The sequence below is a fragment of the Mytilus trossulus genome, chromosome 14 (genome assembly GCF_036588685.1).
Source record: "Mytilus trossulus isolate FHL-02 chromosome 14, PNRI_Mtr1.1.1.hap1, whole genome shotgun sequence".
Classification (NCBI taxonomy): domain Eukaryota; kingdom Metazoa; phylum Mollusca; class Bivalvia; order Mytilida; family Mytilidae; genus Mytilus; species Mytilus trossulus.
The window spans coordinates 33208027-33231686 of record NC_086386.1 but is presented as its reverse complement, the minus strand read 5'-3'; the positions used below and the strand labels follow the sequence as shown (position 1 = coordinate 33231686).

Here is a 23660-nt window from a genome sequence, read left to right as displayed (position 1 = left end):
GCAAAAATATGAATTAACAACATACATTTGTGTATATCGTATCGAAAATCGAAAACAACATCGACCTAATATATTCAATAACGCGCACCCATTGAAAACGATAACTCATGAAAGTAAACACGAATGTAAATTACAATTCAAATGATCTAAAAGTCAGGCTTTAATTTATAATTATGTTGCAAATATAATGAAGATTCGATAATGTCCTAATTTTGAGAGCAACTATGTCCTGTTCACAAAAAGAAATAAGAATTCTTACCAATTGGTATTCAAGTTTGTTTATTTAAAAATTTATTATTGATTTGAAAAAACAATGAAAAAGTAGTCGATAATTATTCATGTCTCGTTTTTATTTCATACTGTGTGGTTTTGTTTCATTCTTAATGTACTGTATTCAAGGAGATACAAAAATATGTAAAAATGTTTGCATAGAGGTGTGAATAATTTATTTGATGTTCGTTTTAATGATATCTATTTTCGTTTATTTTATTTCTATAAAAGGGGGACGAAAGATACCAAAGGGACAGTCAAACTCATAAATCTAACACAAACTGACAACGCCATGGCTAAAAATGAAAAAAAGACAAACAGACAGACAATAGTACACATGACACAACATAGAAAACTAAAGAATTAACAACACAAACCCCATATGATATGCTTACAAATTAACATAAATTATTATTAGACTATATAGACATTCAACCAATAAACATTGCAAATGTATAGTGGGAAAGTTAAGAATCTTTTTCTTTTGTTTTGGAATTTGCGTTAAGTATCAGTTTCATTTACGGATATAAGGCGTTTACATATCGAATAATCGTGTTTCACATATGTAATACAATAACTTACTGGTATTGTCATATATGTTTAAACTATTGAGAACAATAGAGACTGGGTTAGTTATACAGGTGCAAAATTGTCTCATATTTTTATCACGTAAAATGCCTGTCCTGTGTCATTCTCCTTACATCCGGAAAAATATATTGTTGTGTTGTTTTTTCCTTTTTTTTCTTTTTTTACAATTTGGAAAATGTTTTTTCCGAAAACTATTTATTCGTCCAACAAATGAAAGACATTTGTGTCGTAAGTATGAAATTCAATATGTTGCACAGTTAAAACACGTTAAAGATATCAGAATTTTAATTGGTACACCCCACAGGTATTGTCATATACGCTCAAACTGTTCAAAACAAAGGCTCAGTTAATTATATAGGTAAAAAATTGTCCCGTTCATTTATCATTTAAAATGCTTGTCCTGTTAAATTTCTCTTACATCAGGACAAATTATACATTGTATTGTGTGGTTGTTTTTGTTTTTTTTTCGTTGTTATCTTTTAGATTTAATGGTTTCCTCGAATACTATATCTTCGATAAACAAAAACCAAATGGTGTTTCATTTAGTATAAAATAGCAGAGTTTGCACAGCTACAACATATTAAAGATACCACAATTATGATGTGGTAACAATGGACATGCGCTTGGACTACATACGACTCATAAATACAGCTCGAATATAATCAGTTTGTAGTCTAATTAAACATTATTATGAAGATCAAAAACATAGTTATATAATCGATGTCTAAGTGTTTGTTATATATAATTATTCGTACCTTTCTTTACGATTAACTAATCATGTTTTTAATAATTTTATGATTTCCCCTAAATAGTAATCACTGTTTGCAGAGGGTTATGAATTAAGATAAGTTAAAATCTGACAATCCATTTATTGAATCATATATAAGACTGGGTATATCTAAAACCAGTATATAAATGAAATCAATTCATTTGTTTTACATAATCATTCCTATAACCCCATCTTATCATGGCTCTATTCGTTTCAATTCCATATCCAGACATACCTTTAATACCAGTAGATAAATAAAAGAAATATGTGAGGTGTACATCAATTAGTTATCAAATGTACCAGGATTTTAATTTAATACGCCAGACGCGCGTTTTGTCTTCATAAGACTTATCAGTAACGGTCATATATATCTATTTCATTCTTAGCTTGTCACTACTTGTTTCTATTTCATTAAGTGGAATAGTAAGTGTATGATGATGTTCACATTCATCATCTCAAGAAAGCTGAGTTTCATTCACAGAACGATTAAGATTTTCCTGAAATTCATGCACCGAACCGTTTCCAACAGGGTAATCAGCATTTGTTATTGTCGTCACTCGGCTGCCTCTGGAAACTGAAAGAGATTGTCTTTCTAGTGAAAATCTGAAATTAAAATGTTTTATAATTAAAAAAGTGAAGAAATGTATGTTATGTAAAAACACTTTAAGTATGTTCTTCCAATTTTCTTTGATTATTTTTGGTTGTTTTTTAATTGGGGAAAATGGTTATCATATATATAACACTGGATATAACTTTAGTAAGTTGACTCTAATTTACATTACATATGTTATCTATTGAGTATGAGTTAATATAAAACATACACAGATGATTCCATAGAGAAATTCCCAAATAATGATTCGAGGAAAAGCTGACATTGTCATTACTAAAAATAATCAAAAGAAATACAACAGACTTTAAATTACAATACAGAAAACTGAACACGGAGCAACACAAACTTAACACATAAAAACAGATGATTTCATGTGTTGCGAAATGGTATGCATCCACATACACGTGCGACCCACACACATAATCTACTCGTTTCGTAATTTTTATTTTCTTTTTAGTTTATTCAATTGCTAAATCTCATTTATTGAACGTTACTTTCAGTTATATAATATGGTATCATTGATGAGTGTTTACTACAACTGATTCGTTACGGTGGTCTTTTATGAATCAAATACACCGTGATAAATAGTTATCAAAGGTACCAGGATTATAATTTAGTAAGCCAGACGCGCGTTTCGTCTACACAAGACTCATCAGTGACGTTCATATCACAATAGTTGTAAAGCCAAACAAATACTAAGTTGAAGAGCGAAGACGACTCAAATGCTAAATACGGCTAAGGTAATATATTCCTGGGATAAGAATATCCTTAGTTTATCGAAAATTTCAAAGTTTTGTAAACAGGAAATATATACAAATAATTGAAATGAACTAAATTTTGTATTGCCGACTATGTGGTATTTGTTTTGCTCATTGTTGAAGGCAGTACGGTTACTTATAGTTGTAAAGTGCCATATAATTTGGTCTCTGGTGGCAAAGTGTCTCATTTGTAATAATACAATATCTTCATATTTTTTTATATTGAAATGTTGTTTTTTTTCTGAAAATTGACTGGTTTTTTTTGTTGTTGAATTATTCGTTACACTTATATTTTTCATACTACCGGCATATCGCTTTAGCTATCAATACGTAAAGGTTGTTTTGACTTTTAATGCTTCTCAAAATCATATTTGATTTGTCCTACATGCATAATTGATTAAATTCGAGTACCGCTAATGAGTCTTATGGACATGAAACGCACATTGACGTACTAAATTGATATCTTTGAAGAGTTTATTGTGTTTCAATTTTTCTAATTAATTTAATTTTACGATTTCATTCCGACACATTATGAAGTAGTTTAAAAAAATTATTGTTAGGCATATTACGATAAAGAAATTATATACTCATCTTATTTTAGTTGATATCCATCAACTGCAATATGATTAAAAAATATCTCTTTACATTTATTACAATCGACCATTTGACCTAAATACATTAAAGGGTGTATTGAAATTTACCTTGGTAATAGTTCAGAAAAGACATATAATTTTTATCATATTATGACAAAAGAATCAGACAAATAAATATCAATGTCATCTCTCCCTTGTTCGCCGGGTCAATAATTTTTAAACCGTGTATTATGTGATGTACATGTATTTCGCTATTTATACATACGTGATTATTTAAATCGACCCATGTCATTGTAAGAATTACAAATTCAATATTTAACGTTTTTTATCCTTTTTTTAAGTGTTTGAATACATCATTTCAAATTTCCATTTGAAGTGGATTTTGTTTTACTTTTGTGGACATGTAGATCAATTAAGTCTTCTTTTTTAGAGTCTAGTTACTGTTAAATAAACATTTATTTCGTTTGCGAGAGAACTACACACGAGAAAGACTAGTTTGAAATTTGGCTCCTTATGTTGATTAGTTCTATTATGGAATAAGTAACTGACATACCTTGATCTTCTTTTACAAGGAAGGTATTCTCTAAAGGCATCTTTAAATTTGCAGTATATATAAAAATTAGCAGAGTAATTTGTAAACTGGAATAAATAAAGAATTGCTTCAGACAGATCAATTTTGTCAGATGTTTCTTTTGTTGAACCTGGTTTTAGAAATGAGTCCACACAAAAATGTATTGATATAGGTAATGTTGTGAGGAGAAAGTATACACTAGTCCAGAATATCATCCGAGTTAACTTTTTATTTCCAATCAAATGACGTTCACGATTTTGTGGATCTGGGATGTATCTCACTGTACGTCGGAATGATCTTCTTATTGTTCTGCCAACAAAAAAGTTCATAAACGTCATTAAAACAAAGGGAATGAAGCATAACCATGCGAAGTCGATAAAAACAAAATACTTTTCTTCATAATTTGAGGTTTCTATTGACGTATTGTTACAAGTTCGACTGTTATCTGTGTTAATCTTAAGTTCATTCGTTAAAAGAAGTGGAAAGTCAAGTCCCAATGTTAGGACAATAATGAACACATAAGTTATCTTTAAAATTTTCGAAACATTTACACAATATGTACGAAATGGATGTCTTGTTTTCAGATATCTTTCAAACGTAGCGCAAACTAAAGTCCATGAGGAAAAATGCATTGAAAAATATATGAGAAAGACAGAAAATTTGCACCCAAAATCTGAAAACAGTCTTATGTCTATATCTAAAGCAAATCGAAGCCATTGTCGTCCAAGTCCAATACACAGTACAACCGAATCGGATATAGCTAATGTCAAAATTAACTTGTACGTCAACTTTTTCCATCTATTCATTCGATATAAAACTAGTACTATTCCACTATTTCCAATTATTCCAAGAATGAACACTATGGGTGAACCTATTATCCATATCCAGTTCGTTACATTGTCAATGCTAGAAATTTCATCATCTAACTTTGAAATAGTAGCAACAGTAGAGAAATCCACTGTAGATCTGTTGTCTAAGAGTGTTTCTGTTGCAGAGGATGAATTCTCAAATATTTCATTTGTAAACAGACTAACAGATGTAATGATGTTGTTTGTTGTCATTGTGTTAACATTAAGAATAAAAATAAGAACATCCCAATGTTAAACTATGTCGACATCCACATGTTGTTTCTACCTATACTATAATGTATCTTATTTCTCTGGATACTTAATACACTTCCTCATTGTCACCCGGTGTGCGATAATCCATCTGTTGTTTTAATTACTCCACAATTGAATCTTTTTTGTCATTAAAAATGTCAATTAGTGCGCTCAATGTGCTTTTAAATGGTGTTTAAAATACATTTTATTCAGTCGTTTAAATATCCTCTTACACACATATGTTGGTATTTAAATCACGATGTAGAACGCATTGCGAAGTGCAAACAGAATAGTTAAGCTTTTCCATAACTATCAATGACATTTTATGAAAAACTATTCAACTGCTAAGATACTAACTGTTTCGTTTGTACATTAAACTGGGAAAATTAATTAGAAAGTACATATCGTCGATATTTATTTCTGCTTTATAAACTTGAATGTTTGTATTAGCTCGATCTTTTACACATATGTTTATTTTGAAGTTCTCGCTGACATGGTTGATATCAGAATTATTGTGGCTTCCTATACATCAGTAAATGGAGTACATTTATCTTTCAAAATAATGTCGCTCAGGACGAGAGCGACTTAAATGTCTTTAACAATATTTTTAATTTGATTATTATCAATTTAATTTTCTATTTACAGGCATGGCCTATTTTAATTATAAAGTAAATGTGCATTGATATCAGAAAGATATTTACGATTCATTGATTTAATAAAATGTGGTAATGCCTTTTAGAATTCAAAATACGATCAATGGTTTGCCAATCTAATATATGTACACACTCCGTTTTCAAATAGTTATTAAAGGTACCAGGAATCTAATTTAAAACGCAAGACGCCCGTTTCGTCTTCATAAGATTCATCAGTGAGGCTCTGATCAAAATTGTTATAAGCCAAACAATTACAAAGTTGAAGAGCATTGAGGACCCAAAATTCCAAAAAAATATTCCTTTTTCGGCTAAAGTAATCTTTTCCTTGGATATGATTATCCTTAGTTTTTTTCCCGTTAAATTCAATGTTTTGTAACAAGAAATTTAGCGCTGTCAGTCTGTTTTAGATTTATGAGTTTGACTGTCCCTTTGATATCTTTCGTCCCTCTTTTATAAAAATAACCATATAATTGATATTCATGTCAACACCGAAGTGCTGATTACTAGGTCAAATTTAGGCAAACACGTTTGTTCCATAGAAACATCAATTTCAGAACGAAACGTTTACAAATGCATTGATTTGTTTGTTGAATGCAGCATATGATGTATAGCTCCTTGAAAACAAAAACAAAGTTTTTGCACATAATTCAACTTTGATAATTTATTGGTAAAAAGTGATTGTGTATATTAATGAAATGCTATTTGCTTTTTTATAATGATGTTAACTGTATCAGATATGCAGAAATCTCCAGTCAAAACTCATTACCAGATATGAAAATATTATCAATATAGTAGGTTGAACTATGAAAATGAACATTATATAGGAGAGTATTTTTATATTTTTTTCATGTCGATATACATAAACTGTAAATCTCAAAAATCATTAAAACAAGATTGATATTTTTGTTCGGAAATGAAATTTCTATTCCTAAATTTCAGAATTTTCGACCATAATTTCATTTTATAAAGAGTTGAAAAAAATTATTGAAAAATGTGTAAACTTTTCACCTGCATGCCTTATCTATAAAATTATAAACGTTTTTATACTTGCATTTCACTTACTTTCAGAAAAGAAAATGATCTATAGAAATCAAATCTTATTCTTAAGTTCAAGTATCTTATTGATATACCTGTTGCTTGCTCGCGGTATTTTTAAATAGTCAATCATAACTATATATGTTACTGGTGTAAATAGGTTCATGTAACTAGATACTATATTTTTTTAATACGCACGAAACCGCGATGTTAATAACTATCTACAGTTACATGTCAACATTAGAACACACATATACGAGTATTATTTAATACGTGCAAACAAATATGTTTATTTGTACATTGGTATTCCTAATTTCTATGTATAAAATCAATTAAAACATATTTCACTCTTGTATACACATGTTATTTCTACCAATAAAATAGTAATTAAACAGAGTGTTCTCTCGTCTGTGACTAACCTGTAAGAATGTGTGACTATATGGTCCTCGTTTCAAGAAAACATTTACCGTTGTCATATCGTTTCATTCGCACATTAACAACTTTTGAGTCAAGAAATATTTGCATACATTTTATCCAATATATATTTTGTGAAATTACGGCACATTTCAAATTCAGACACATTTTGGACCGTTAAAGAAACCGTTTGCAGTTGTGTTTTTGTAATGTATCTCTAATACTTTAACAAATGAACCCAACCATCCCCCTCCCCTTTTCTATTGTTTTTTGCTTTTGAATTTAGGGCGAAAAATAATTATGATTGATCATGTTCTTTTTTCGCATTCAAGTTGTAGAATTTTGTTGATGAAGATTGCATATGTAGAGGTATACTTACTTAAACTGTTGGGTTTTAGATTTCAACTCGTCGAAAATTTAGTCTTGAAGTTTATGTACACTTGAAATGAAATATTATATTTCATTTCATGTGTTTATCAAATTGTCATGTTATTGTGAGAATGCTTTTGTCTTCGTTTTCATGATTAATTTATTCAGAGGAGTCTGGTGTCGGTGGTAGGTGAACTATTCAATATTGCAGTATAATTTGGTGACTTTAATGTGTATCATAAATATCAATGTTATGGTTTTTTTTTATATTTTATTCATAATCAGCATGTTTTAACTTTGCATATTAAATGTACCCTGTTTATACGTTTATTTAATGAACGTTATATGGTATACCATTGTCTGTCCGTATGTTTTAAATTTATCCCTCCGTCCGTTTCTCATTTTTGTCGGACAATAACTCAAAATCAATTGAACCAATTAGTATAAAACTTTGTCTCATTCTATATTTCTTGATGTGATCCCTCTTTTGATTTTTACAAATTTTAGATTTTACGTTTTCGAGTTGTTGGGTTTTATTATTTAGAAATTGAGATTTTTCCTGTTTTAGATCAATAACTTACAAAAGCTTACAGCAGTTTTCGTGACATATTGGTGAATTGTTTATATCTGTTGACGTAAGCTCCCTTTTGATTTTTTGTAAATTTTAGAATGAACTTTTTCCAAGTTATGGAATTCTGTTCATAAATGGGTGATTTTATGACAATGCAACAGCAGTATATAAATCTTCTATGATATCAATTTTGGATTTGATGATGAAAAAATTCAGTTTAAAACGAATATTTGCGATTATCAGATCACCAATTAATGCCGTCGAAGCTTAAAATATACAATGTTGTTATCATCATTCTAAACAAAATGATTGTTACACACGGTGTTGCAACTGAATATTACGTTACATCTTAGTATCTATAAAAAAAAATGATTATGCCTAACAGAAAACTTCAAAGTGCAAAGCATTTCAATTTGATAACAAACAAATCTAAAGTCATTTTGACAAAGTTTGATGTTATCGATGTTTCTTCTGTTAGACCACCCATTTTTGCTGTTCGTAAAATTGCACATCACATCGTCAAATATACGTTAACCCGGCCTAAATAACTTTGACCAGGATAAATCATCGGCGTCATAATGAAAGAACTGACGCTGATGAAATTGATTCATACCTATCAAGTAACCTTCCGGATAGCTGTTGAAATTAAAAAAAAAAAGAACACTTGTTCCTATAATGCAATACATGAATACACATACACAATCTAATAAATCATTTTTTCATCATACTTTATAGTTTAATAATAGCTCCTCGACACAATATGAATATTTGTTTAATCTCGGTCACTGTGCACACATACAAACACCTTCAAGTTATATTATCAATATGCAGACAACTTGAAAATCGGTACTTATCATTTGGCAGGAACTGATCTTTAAAATAAACTCAACTGCGCACCTTTACATCACCTGATATTATCTTACCCCCCCCCAAAAAAAAAAAGACATTTTTGAACTAATCTAAATGAAATATAAATTAAAAATTCACAGCTTATTTTTTATGTTTGTTCTCGTTGTGATAAGTACAAAAAAATGTATGCAATCCAATGTTACTTCAAGAAGTAATATTTCCATACCTTTACAAATTGAACCCCTCATTGACATTTAAGTTGACTTTTCATGTACATCTTAGAAATGTAGCTGTACTAGCTATCCTTAGATGTTCCATTATCTAATACATTTTCTGATTAAACGGCAATTATATGAAAGCATAAAGGTTGTGCATTAACCAAATACAAAGCAATTATTTTCTATTAAGAAGGAACATCAAATATTCCCAAAACTAATCCATTAAAGTCATAAAACTAAAGGTATAAAAGATTCTCCATTGTCTTCCGTCTCAAAAATGTGTGGTTGTTTTATGCAAAAATCATAATCTCTTAATTTGCAGTAACTAGTTCATACAGAAACAAAATCACTTCAGCATTTAGAAAAATGAATACGACAGTTATTTCCAATTCCACTCAGGCACCCGAGCTTGGAAATCATAATGTATCAAATTCAGTGCGTCAAAACGCATCTGATAATAATCACGACACCATTATTCTTCTACAAGAAACAACAAGCTACTTGTGGATAATTTTGTCGCCAGTACTACTAGTAATTGGACTATTTGGCAACATATCCATTGTCGCAGTGCTCGCAAAATTAAAATTCTGGAAGAAACCTACATATATACTTCTGTTTGTGCTTGCATTGGCAGACATCACAGTTCTATGTGTTGGCCCAACTAGATACTGGACAATGGAAGTGTTTAACATCGATCTCAGATCTGTAACAAATATCGGATGCAAGGTTAATGTATTCGTTATATACACGTCCATGCAGTTTTCTTCAATGATACTGGTTTGTATTACGTTTGAAAGATTTCTGAAAACACGATTCCCATTTCGATACCATACGATCGTTTCAATAAAGAAGACTATTTTTTTAATAATATGTATATTATTTCTGTTGACTGGTCTGAATGTCTTCTGGTTTGAAACCCAAGGACTGGTTGATCTAGAAGGAGAACTATCTTGTGAGGCAACCACTACAGCATATTTCTGGTTTGAGGAATTTATCTATACTTACGTTGATCTATTTGTACTTTCAGTTTTCCCTTTCGTGGCAATGGTAATAATGAACATTTTCATTAACATGGTTTTGATGGAATCTAAAGAATTAAGAAAAATATCGGTATCTGATGAGTCAACTAGGAAAGAACTCGGAAAATTCAGCAGAGCGTTAACCAACATGATTCTCTTTACGAGTCTGTATTTTCTAGTAGCGACAGTTCCCGTGTCTGTATATTTTATAACAGAGTCATATCTAGCTCTTGATGCGGATGATCTGACACTTGCTAAGATGGATGTCGCCTGGGCGATGACATATCTATTTATGTTCTCAAATTATGTTGTAAATTTTTTCCTGTATATGATAACAAACACGGCATTTAAAAGAGCATTCCTAGAGATATGTTGCTGTATCGTCAACAAAACGTAAGTCATACACGTATTGCGAAGTGAATAGCAAAAAACGTTTTCCATCACTATAAATATTATACAATTATCATTAATACCTCTCTTCGCTGATTGATTTTTTAATTTGATTATTAAATAAAGTTTGGGAACAAATTATTCTTATAAATTAATGTGCTTTTGTTTTTTATGATTTTTTCAAAATGCCTGGCATTCAATAAATACAAAACACATACTCAAATTTTATAGAAGAAACATTGGTATTGTGGTGACTTTCTGATTTAACTCCGCTGTAGCAGATGCAATTAGAAATAAAAGAATGCATAAGAAAATCCTTAAAAAGTCAGTAATCGAAAACAATAAAACCAAAACATAATTATTTCAACATATTTGACCCCCGGATAACAACATCATAAGGGTCAGGATTTACCGTGTTTCATCCTCCGACCATTTCAGTCTAAATCAATGAGACAACAAAATATACATGGGCATCAGTTTTCTTTTTTAATCAATAACTTAATGCAGCATACACTGAAAATACACTGTTCTCGTCAGCTATAAATACGCTTATGCCAAGATCTAAAGGAAAAAAACCGCAAAAGTCACAAAGTAATCACAGGCAAAAAAATGAAAAAAACATTATATAAAAATAAGGAGATAAGGTATATTGGCAAAAGAAACTACTCCCACAAAAGTTTAAATAAATTGTATGTAAGCACTTGAAGCCAAGGTACGGCCTTCAATAATGAGAAAAATCCACACCGTTTTGTTAGCTATAAAAGGCCTCGCCGTAAAAAATATGAAACAATCCAATTGCAAAAAAAAATATGATTGTATTGCTCAATTATTTCGGACTGACTTGCGTTTATCCGTTCCTAATCATTTAGCATTTTTATTTTACTTTCCAGACCGACAAGAAGAGGCAGTCGATTCGTGAGTACAACACAAATCTCTTTTGTTACATCACCGACTGAAAGCGAACAGAAACTACCTGCAGTATCTCAGTCTTCTGGATTTGATCCTATTTAACAATATTGCTGTTTTGCTTATTCAGCCTTAACAACATATAACTGTTTTAAGTTTTGTTTTGATATTCATATTGAAAACTATATGATAACACTGTGTGTTATAATTGAAAAAAATTTATTATTCATGTTGAATACAAATCCTTAGTGCAAATTGCATTTTTAATGAATTTCTTCCTAAAACATGTATATTCATACCTTATATTCATTATTAAAACAAACCAGCTATATATGTTGCTTTGTTGTGTTAATAAAATACCATGATGAAATAGTTGTGTTTTATATTATATGCTCTAAGTATTGAAGGAAATCAGTTATATACACGAAGAATGGTGACATATATCAGTGGGACATTTTCACTCATTAGTCTAAAATATACTGACAACGTCATGACTAAACGTACAAAAAAAACAATAAGACACAAAACACAACACACAACACACTAGACTTAAGATTGAACAAGAACACCACAAAATTTTGGGAGAATCTTAAGTGCTCTAGAAGTGTGAGAAGATCCTGCTACACATGTGATATCCATTATTGAACATTTCTTTGTCAAACAGGCCTCTCAAAATAAACTGCATAGACAGGACGGTTTTCAGACTATAATTTTGACACTAGTAGAGTCATATAATATAGTAGTGAAACTATCATTTAATGATAATAAACCTTTAAACAAAGAGATAACAGTTGATATGGCCTCGAAATCTACGGAACTAAACATGTATTTGTCAGTATAAAAATCTTGAGATGTGACATGATTGCATAAAAGGACAACTTCCACCAACGTTCATTTGTTGCAAATATAAGTAATAATGAACAGATTACGGCATTCGAAGTAAAATCATACTGTTAAGTCAGATAGTTATGTCCCGCCTTGAAAAATATGATACAATTCAATTGAGAAATTTATCAGCTTAATTCATGCAAAACAAAAAAACGAAAACAAAATATGACAAACATGAACAAATGACAACATTTGAACTTCGAGCTCCCAAATTGGACAGGAACACAAAGTATACAGTGGGTTAACTGTGTTTGCTGGCGCCAAACATATCCTTAATCACGTTACAGTAAAACATAATGGCAAACCATAAAAATCAATTGAAAAGGGCTTAACTCCACAGATCAACAATCTGTATGGGTTATTTTTTTTTTTTATCTTACCTCCTATACATGTCTAGGAATATGATTGGTTAAAAGCGTCTACCAGGAGACCGTGTATATGCCATATTGGGTTAGTAGGGAGACGGGGCTTTTTTCGAAAAATAATTTATTTATTTGCCTTTATTTGTAGTGGAGCTACGACTTTGGCATTATTTGATTATTCAAATGTACTGAAAGTTCTGTTTAATATTGGTTTTTCAAGGTTGTTGATATTAAGTTGTTATTGTTTGACATTAGTTTTGTGTGCAGACCAGTGAAAGTTGGTTATTAAAATTGAAAACTTACACACTTTAAAATAAAATAAGAAGATGTGGTATGATTGTAAATGAGACAATTCTTCTCTAATTTCGACAAAAAAAGATTGTCGGTAAGATAAATACGTTACAAAGTGTTTTAGTGACCTAAAACGATATATACGGGGTCAGTAAATCCCCTATTGGGTTTAAACTTTGCTCTCAACCCATATGGAATATACTGACCTCGTATATATCGTTTTAGATCACTTTTAGATCACTTACACACTATGTAAATAATAATATTCAAATAGAAGTGTATCAAATAAAAAAACTTTTATTTATCATTTGGTGTCTCTCTGTTAACCAATTTGGTTAGACAAAATATTAGTCTTCGGACAATTGATACGTCAGTACTATATATCTACACCTAAAATTAATCATTTTTTTTCTTACTATCAGTTTTGCTATCTGAATATAGGTTTATAGTAAACATTTCTTTAAAATTTAGTTAAAAATTGGAACATTATAAAACAACACCCGATTTTGAAAAGAGGAAGAAATATCCGCATTTTTGTAAATTATGTTAAAAATGGATGAATACAAAACGAAACAGCCCTAGTCAAGCACTTTTACATCAAGGATGTTTGCTCCTCTATGTTTTCAATTTCTGATATATTTTCAGAGTCCTCTTGTTCTATCCATGTATTGCAATTTTAAACAAATGCCCACTAACCCCTATATTACTTTTTATAATAATACTTCATTAAGTATAAAAAGCCATATTTCAAAATCTTATAAAATCCTTTTTTTTTCATAATTTTTTAAACAAATAAGGTGCCTTATGCACACGGACCTTACATACGAAATGATAAAGAATAAAATAAGATTACAATTGAACTGGTATTCACAAAAAACCATACTAAATGCTATAACTTTGAAAAAAAAATAGAAATGAAATGAAATAAATAAAGGAAAACACGAAGGATTCATACTTACCAAGAGAATAAAGGTACAGATGAAAATGCAGAAATTAACCGAGTGCATTTTTTTTTAGATGTAAATATTAGTTAAGCAGCTTACCACACAAATCATGCAAATGGTGATACAAGCATGACACTTTGTAAGAACATGCCTTTAGGTGTATGTAATCATAATAGGGGGTAGCCGCGAAAAATAATCATCCAATCATGGCGGCCATCTTGGATTTTAGAAATGACGTCTTCACTCCTGGTTAAATGATTATCCAGAATATGACTGTTTTATAACCCGAATAATGTCATTCGTTATATTCCACAAATCTACGACATATCTTCGATTGCTACATTAGGTTTGATAAGTATAGGCCAATAGAGGGCGCAATTTTATTCTTGTTAAACTTTTTGAGAGTGTGTGTTTTCATTGTTATAAGACGTGGATCGGTACTTGTCTATCCACTGTTCATATTTTAAGTTACGAAGTTTTACTTGCAATTCTGATCGGATATTGATTTGAAGGAATTATTTCCCTATTACTAACACAATTCTATAATAGTAATGTTGTTAATACATCAAATAACATAATTAGAAAGTAATCTTGAATTTTATACAATTTCTAGATTTTTTCCTGTGACGTTTCTCTATGTTTCGTAATTTTTTTCATGTTACAGACACACACTCCTCGTGCACTTCTCTAATAATTGATTTGTTTCACGCGGTCCTTGTCTGCTGTTGCAATAAAGAGGATGTAAGAAATTAAAGGCAATCGTGTGGCTTTTACAATGAGAAACCCCCATTTCGTATGGTTGGCTATTAAGCCCCCCCCTCTCCAATAAAAAGTATGAAACAATTCAATTGCGAAAGTAACTATGCTTCAAATGCTCAATTATCTCGGAATGAAATGCGTTTATTAATTTCTGACTTCTTCTGGAGGATTTAACATTTCCATTTTACTTTCCAGACCGACAAGAAGAGGCAGTCGATTTGTGAGTACAACACAAGTATCTTTTGTTACATCACCGACTGAGAGTGAACAGAAACCACCTGCCATATCGCAGTCTTCTGGATTTGATCCTATTTAACAATGTTGCTGTTTTGCCTATTCAGCCTTAACAACATATAACTGTTTTAAGTTTTGTTTTGATATTCATATTGAAAACTATATTGATAACACTGTGTGTTAGAATTGAACAAATTTTATTATTCATTTTGAATACAAATCCTTAGTGCAAATTGCATTTTTAATGAATTTCTTCCTAAAATATGTATATTCATACCTGATATTCATTATTAAAACAAACCAGCTATATACGTTGTTTTGTTGTGTTAATAAAATCCCATGATGGAATCGTTGTGTTTAATATAATAGGCTCTTAGTATTGAAGGAAATCACATTTAAACACGAAGAATGATGAGTGGGACATTTACACTCATACGAAAAATAAAAGAAAACACGAGGGATTCATATTTACCAAGAGAATAAAGGTACAGATGAAAATGCAGAAATTAACCGAGTGCATTTTTTTTTAGATAATGCGGTCAAAAATAAACTAGTAATTTTGGTTAGTAAAAGTTTAAAATCATATCATCTGTATGCATGTGATTGATTAAGCTGATAAAAGAAAAACAATGCATTAATGTAAAAACATGTTCAAAAGATTAACAAAAAGGCAAATTTACTCTTAATAACTTTAATGGAATTTGATATCATAAAAGTTTGTTTAATGCATTTTTAATGTTTAATGTGTAATTAAACATCGAATATTTTCAAAAACATTTTACTAGTTATTATTTTAATTTAAACTACCTGCTTACGTCACTAATTTATCGTAATAACATAAATCAATTTAACTACACGAGATATGCATTTTGTCCATTTAAATTTCTTAATTGATGCTCAAGAACGAAATATTTAAAAACCAAAAAACCTCTTATAAACATTGAAGAGTTTATAAAACTTAAATCAATCTGAAGTAGGACAAAATTTTGCATGAGAAAGACATATTCATAATCAATTCAAATGAGAGAGAAAAGAAATTGAGAAATATAACTTTGAGAATAAAGGGACAAAGTGCATCAATCACTGAAGCAAAAAAGTTAAAGAACATTGTTTCTTTTTTTATAAAGCCATTGAAATCGAATAATCTGGCTTTTATGTCATACATATTTTGAATTGTAAATTGAATTATTTAAGATAAGTTTTCAAATATGTCATTTTGTTTTTCTGATGTTTCAAGCCAAAAGCGGAAACAGTCGCTACTTTGTCAATTTATTGGCATATTTATTAGAATTTGATTAAAAGACAAATAAGAAATGATTAAATAAATCTGTACTGTAATCAAGAATATAAAGGTTTTTATATTCATCTAGACCAATTATGACGCCAGTTATTGATGGCAAGTTTTGTAATACTTTTATTGTGGAATTTAATTGAATTTGAAACATCAGATAATACTGTAACAGATTTAATGTTTGGATTTATTAATTGATTAAGGTTATCTATATGGTAGTGTAAACAAATTATGTTACAAAATCACTTCCGCAATGATGTTCCTAGAAGTACTAATAATTACTTTGCATGATTTGTTGCTAAACAGTTCACATTAAAAGTGCATTAGATGTCAAAAGTATGTTTACCGATTCTACTCTACTTCTTGTATTTGACTTTTAACAACACACTAATGTTTGAAAATAGCCTAAAATAGATTTCCTTTTTTTTTTTACTAGGTGCCATCTAACTAACAAACGAGATGACTGACGATCTTGTAGATAATGCCCTTTAAGTATTCTTTTGATGTTTTCATTTATCACCAATCCCTCCCCCCCTCGCGCGTTTTTTCTCCATTAGGTAATCTTTTGTGTTTCATTGAATTTATTTCATCTCATATTTTTATGTTTAAGTTTATACCAATAGGTATATCTTTCATTGATATATAATTCAATTTTGGATGTAACGCGTCTTCTGATTGGTTGACGTTATGTTGTTATGAGGCCATATACATAATTTAGTCATGTGACCGTGACGTCATCAACGTTTTTTTATGGTTTTCTACGGTTTAAAATGGAATTTAGAATTAAATTATAAGAAATGACTGTAATTTTTTTTTCGAAATTCGAAATATTCGAAATAACATAAAAAATAATGTGCACACTGTAAAATAACCCGTTACGCGCGTTATTCAGTGTGCGCCAAATTTTTTATGTTATTTCTTCATAGACAGAAAAAAATATTTCAACCATTCCTTAAATAAAATGATGGTCGTCTATCGTTTATAGATAATCCTCAGATTGTCCACTAATTGATTGTTGAACTTATGGTATACTATACCAGCTACGCGTAAAGGCTTTTTTATCAATTAGATACTAGAAACGAAAAAAAAATATCTTTTACTAAAAAAAAAAAACATCAAATATTCCTATTTCTTTTTCGTTACAAACTTAGACGTACATGCATATAAGAGTGATTTTTGATTTCCAAACTCAATCAAGTGCGGTGCTTTGTAAGACACATTAATCACTTAATGCCCTGTAACATATTCATAGAAATATAATTCTTTTCATCACGTTGACATGGATAACAATTATTTCTACTTCCAAAATAAGAAGCATATTTTCGATTTGTTTTTAAAGAAGGGGATCATTCCTTCTCTCAGATGGATCAAGCTTCTTTTAAACTTCTAGAAGACACCAGTAATCACTTGTGAATGATACTATCGCCATCTTTTTTTGTTTGTTATTTGAGTATTGGACCACATGGCCATTTTTAGTAGTGTTTCCTGAGCTAGAATTTGACACATGCCAAAATGTGTGCTTCTTGTTATATTGGCAATTTCATCACAAAAGTGATGTGTTTCATTTTCTGACGATACATGACAAGAGACGTATGTCATGTTGATATCAGTATGTAAGGTTAGTGTGACGTAATATACGCATCCATTTAATTTTCGTCTATTCAACTTTTTTACTTCACAAATATTTTTTAGACTCCCATTTAGAAATCATATGATTGCCTCCACTGATAATGCTTTTATTTGTATTGCAACATTAGATAATTGTATGGTTTGAATAATTAATTTACATATCTACCTACTGATGCGGATGCTTTTGCAAAGATTGATTGAGCGTGTACAGAAGTAAATACATTCATGTCTTTAAATAAATTAGTTGAAAGTAACACTCACTTATCAATTAAACTGTGTAGAATGATGAGGCATTTGCCTAATCTTGTAAAGATTACACACGAAAGATGAAGAAGATTAGCAAATAAATTAGTTAGAATTCCACAGTTTCGCCTCACCTAATTGTAAATGTTAATTCAGATGTGCATGTTAGAATGGAATAGAGTATGCGAATCATTATAATCAAATGAATGCATTGTGGACCTGCCTTGAGACAGTATTTGTACTGGGACAACAATAAGTGTACTCGTTAATCAGGACAGACACATAAGTTTTTGACCACACGCACTCATGGACCGTTCGAATCATCTTTCGCTAAACACTTTTATTTAAGAGTGCAATTAAATGTTATTTGTTGAAGGTTTCAAGGTGGAGAGAATGTTAAATTTCGCGAGCCGTCAATCGAGGGAAATTAATTCTTAAGACATGTATTTTTTGCAAATACCCTCCAAGAACATGCTATCTATATCTGTTTAAAAACACCGTATGTCAATGTTCAAAAACGCATTGATGATTGTGGCGTTACAAGCGTATAGTTGGATAGAGTATGTTTTGGCAAATACTACTGCAGAGAGTGTAAAAAAGCTATATCCTTTTGGCAAATACCCCGGCGGCGTTAAAAAATGAACGATATTCATTTTATAACAGCAAATTGGTGAAAAATACACTAGCTATCAACCAATCAAAATACAGGATTCTTTCATAAGGTGTAATTGAATATAATAATTACGAATTTCAACGTATTCTCAGGACTAGGTCCAAGTTGTGTTCTGGGTTTTCCTATCTCATTTTTAAAGTTTTGTTCATGATGGATTGGAGGCATATTAAAGATGTTTATTGCAAGTTTTAATGCACGATACATAATTATTTATTTGTAATTAGTCTTTTTATCTAACGAGGTTCTTCAACCTATTTCTTAATAATTACAACCAAACAATTAAAAGAGTGATAATGTGTTACGGGTACTTTCTAGATTTCTGTTAGAATTTATAAAAAGAATGATATCGCTCCTCTCCATACAATAAAACACATATATTAAAGAAGTCAAATAGAGTTTCATAAATCCAATATTAATTTTTTATACAAATAACTTGTTTTAAGAAGGGATATGGATACTATAGATAGAAATCACAAGTTCTAAAAAGTATGCTTTTAAACTAATGTTGTTTTAGTCTTTAGAAAAGAATGACCAAAACCTAATGTTTGATTATTATAATAGAATAATATTGATTCACAAAATGGAAAATAGAAATATGAATAACTAAGGTTATTATGTGACGACTTTATAAACCTTTATTGATATGATTTCACTTAGAATTGATAGGTATAAAACAATATATATCTTGTTTTCTTCATTTCCATAAGATAAAAACATTCAATAATATGATGTATTTTTCGCTTCATCCTATAAAATATATGCATGTTCATATATAAACAAACATTAATTTTAATAAATATATATGAAACTCTATACATTTAATTCAAAATCATCATTACAAACAGGAATATAAATGAATGACAATAATGTAATGAACAATCAATTAAAGATATCCAAATATATCTTTAGAGTAAAAATACGATAAATCTCAATTAAAAAGATTCAAAATAACATTTTGTGCTTAGTAAAATGATAATACTTTGATCTAAATTTACATATAGGTTATGACGAAAGATGTGCTTGTCAATTTCAAATTCATACATAAATGTCGATAATATATTTACAAATCTTTATCTTCGAATATGTTGTGCTCTCCTTCACTCACGGTTTAATTCCATCGACTATGTCGTGTCTAATATTTATACGTTCTGCCCTCATCGAATCAGATGAATCAGTTAGCGAAATTAAGGTGACTGTTACGTGTTTGAGTCGCTTCTTTCTAAAAAAAAATAAAAGATGTTAAGATAACTGTGGTTAATCATTGCTCCGATCATGACAACTGCAATACTTATATTTTCTACATTTACATGATTTAGTAGAATAATCGAAAAAATAAGTAAGCCTAAACAATGAATAATCAACGTGATCTGTAAACAGCCTAGTTAACATATAGTTTTGATTTTATAATTATTTGAGAAACATTCAAATACTATTATGAACATATAATATTTCAAACCAAGAATCGTGTTCAATTTAAAATAAGTGTCAAATTTCTGCGCAGGTTATCTGAACGTGTTCACATTGCCATTTTTTTTTTTCGAGTGTATGCAAGTTTTTATGATTGTACTCAAATATGTTTATGACAAGCAACTCACCAGACCTTTATCAGTCTTTAAAAAACTTCAAGATGACAAAAAAAACAGATTTTTTTTAAAAGACACACTTATACCACTAGGTTTTTTTACATTCAAATATTTGGTGTACATTTCAGATCTACCATGGTCCTTGTTAACACTGATTTTTGACTACCGGATGTTTAACTTTATGTGTTTTTCATGTGTTTGGGGAGGGGGTTTATGTGTGTGTTTGTCTGTGTGTATGTTGCTTGAATGGTATTTTTAAAACTTTTCATTCATGTTATATCTAACCTTAGAATAAGTTACATATTGTATATTTTCAATTACATTGTAGTAACATCGACGTTAATTTGCTTTTTTTCTTGCCAGGAACCATTGCACATAACTAAGTGTGTTTTTGTCTAAAATAAAACTAAATAAATCGTTTAAAAAGTTCCATTACTCATTATTTTGCAAGTATGTTATATCACCATCAACATTTTGTTCGAGTGTTTACATTTATAGACCCATTTGTCCTTTTAAAGCATGTTAACTGCAACGTAACCCATAGTATATATGATGATCACACATTGGAACCATTTTTTTTTAAAATGCATCCAACTATAAGCGTGTTTAACTCCTTATTTTGCTTATTATGAACATTTAGGCTACGATTTGTTCTTTTGTTTTAGGATTCAGTGTACTTAAGATAATTTTATTGATTTTATTGACCTATATTTCATCATTTTAAAATATTCCCATCAGAAAAAAAATATAGCTGTCAAAGAATACTTTTCGTATATAACCAGCCGGAGGACAACATAAAATCAACGCGGGATAAAAAATACCAGAAGGACATTCAAACTCATTGATTAACATACACGAATGATGATATATAAACCCTTCATGCAGATACCAAATAGAAACTTAGCTTACCTTAGCAAAGTATGAAATGGAAGCCACTTTCTAAATTGTCTGTTTATAGTTATATAGATGAAGAAATTAACAGAATAGTTTGTATACTGTAATAAGTAAAACAAAGACGTTGCAAAGTTCAACTTAGAGACCATAAAACTGGTAAGTAAGTCTTGTCGAATGTATGAGTCCACAATAAACAAAACAGATATCGGCAAGGTTGCTCCTAGAAAATATATACTGGTGAGGAACATCATTGTTGTTAACGTTTTACCTCGTTCATCAAATTTGTTTTTTCCAAGGCGAACATTTCTCATGTTTCGTTGCATATTGTTTAAGCGAAATTTTCGAGACTTCCTTAGAACTATCCAGAAAGATATATTCATTGGAAATATCAAAACACATGGAATCACAGACAATACTAGCATGTCTACTATTGAAAAGTATCGTTCTTCAAACTGGAAATAATTTTCGGACGTGTTATTGCAATGTTTACTATTGCCTGAAATAACTAAACTATTTGTCCAGAAAAAATGAGAATCGAGTAGAACAAATAGAACACAAATGATGACGTATGATAAAATGAGCTTTGTAGATATGTTCCCTGCAAGGAATTTTAAAGGAAATTTTACTCTGATAAATCTCTCAGTTGAAAGGCAGACTAAAGTCCAAGATGAAATATGCATAGAAAAATATACAAAGAATAACGAAAATTTGCACCCTATATTGGATATTGTTCTAATGTCAAACTCAAATATTTCTAAAATGAATCGTCGACATAATCCGCTTACTAGTACCATCATATCGGAAATAGCTAAGACTAGTATTAAAGTATATGTGAGTTTCTTCCAGAATTCCATTTTGATAAGAATAAAAACTATAAGAATGTTTCCAATTATTCCAAATGAAAAAATTATAGGCGCAAGTACTTTCCACAGCCATGAAGAAATTTCATCTAAAAACATTTTTTCACTTGTTGTATTAGTAGAAGAATTGTCTACCATTTGTATTTTTGGTTGATTTGTTTCTGTTATACTACGTTGAAATAATACTTGTTTTCTTCAAGTATATGTTCATAAATCAGTTTTGTTTAAGCATGTTATTTCTATAAATGTTGATACCTATGTTATGACTTTGGCTGTTAATTATATAATCGGTAAAGTTCTACAATTTACAGTCAATATGCTTTGCTAAATACATTCTATTCAAATCTGTACTTCGCTAATTAAAAACAAAGATAGAGTGATCTGAATCACACTGAAACCAAGTCAATGACTCAAGATTATTAAAAAAAATGGTGTTGAATACGGATATTCGATTCTCAGAATTGCAATAAATATCAATTCTTCTTAGAATTACATATTCTCTATCATTTGAATTGGTAATTGTTCTGTGGCGAATCATTTAATAGTTTCTATTAGCAATAAAGCAATTAGGAAGTTTTTATATTAGTTTTCATTTCTTTCAATAGACAGTTCTCGGAATAGTTCTATCAAGGGACACAGTCCAGTGTGATCATCATAATCGGACACGATGAAAAATGTTTACTTTTCATTGTCATCAAAAGATATAGGACATAATTAGATAACAAATTATTTTTCGATTTCAATAACCAACGATTAATGAATCGTGCATTAATTATGGGATTTTACTTGATGCTTGGTGGTAGTTTCTATATCACAACCAAATTGAAAAATGCTTATCAGTAAAATCTTGATTTATAAAAATTCCTGGTAATTTATATTTTTATTGCTGTTATTGGGTTTTCCGTTATTAAGTTAATATTGGTCCATGTTTCGAACTTAAAACCATTCACTTAATTGGCATTTACAAGGAGCATAAAATAAAATAAAAGATTTAAAAAAAAATAATTTTGGCCTGATACTTATAACTGTTGATTGTGAAACCTCAAGATTTCTTCGATGATAAATACAAAATCTTGAAAATAATCCCGCGCTAAAATTTTAAAGGGTATGACTCGCAAATGAGTATACCTGGGTTCCAAGTCAGGAGCCCTTTAGTTCAGGTGTTGTCGTTTTTTGACGTGATACATATTTGGTTTTCGGTCGTTTTATTTACATAAATTAGGTCGATAGTTTTCTCGTTTTGATTGTTTGACATTTGTCATTTCCGTATATCGCGGAATAAGGGTCATAAATATCGAATTTAGCATACACTTAAATCATTTAAGC

At 30.0% G+C, this 23660-nt stretch overlaps 3 protein-coding genes across 3 annotated transcripts in view; 1 reads left to right on the top strand and 2 right to left on the bottom strand.

Annotated features, from left to right (window-relative positions):
* The window catches only part of LOC134696061 (uncharacterized), a 216711-nt gene that overhangs the window by 129057 nt on the left and 63994 nt on the right, over positions 1 to 23660 (top strand). The gene's annotated exons all lie outside the window — the stretch shown is intronic.
* LOC134695923 (lysophosphatidic acid receptor 6-like) lies at positions 1437 to 5460 on the bottom strand. The gene is made up of 2 exons (XM_063557412.1): positions 4142 to 5460; positions 1437 to 2230 (listed from the first exon to the last, which is right to left on the bottom strand). The coding sequence occupies exons 1-2, from the start codon at positions 5218 to 5220 to the stop codon at positions 2083 to 2085; spliced, it is 1227 nt and encodes a 408-aa protein (XP_063413482.1). The 5' UTR covers positions 5221 to 5460; the 3' UTR covers positions 1437 to 2082.
* Positions 21486 to 22472, bottom strand: LOC134697683 (thyrotropin-releasing hormone receptor-like). Its single transcript, XM_063559966.1, has one exon. The coding sequence runs from the start codon at positions 22470 to 22472 to the stop codon at positions 21486 to 21488; it is 987 nt and encodes a 328-aa protein (XP_063416036.1).

Bases quoted from the DNA above. Each gene is read 5' to 3' on its own strand.
- LOC134695923 (XM_063557412.1), bottom strand. From the start codon at position 5,220: ATGACAACAAACAACATCATTACATCTGTTAGTCTGTTTACAAATGAA. The intron at 2,231-4,141 runs GTATGTCAGTTA...TTTTAATTTCAG, and splicing joins CCTTGTAAAAGAAGATCAAG to ATTTTCACTAGAAAGACAAT.
- LOC134697683 (XM_063559966.1), bottom strand. From the start codon at position 22,472: ATGGTAGACAATTCTTCTACTAATACAACAAGTGAAAAAATGTTTTTA.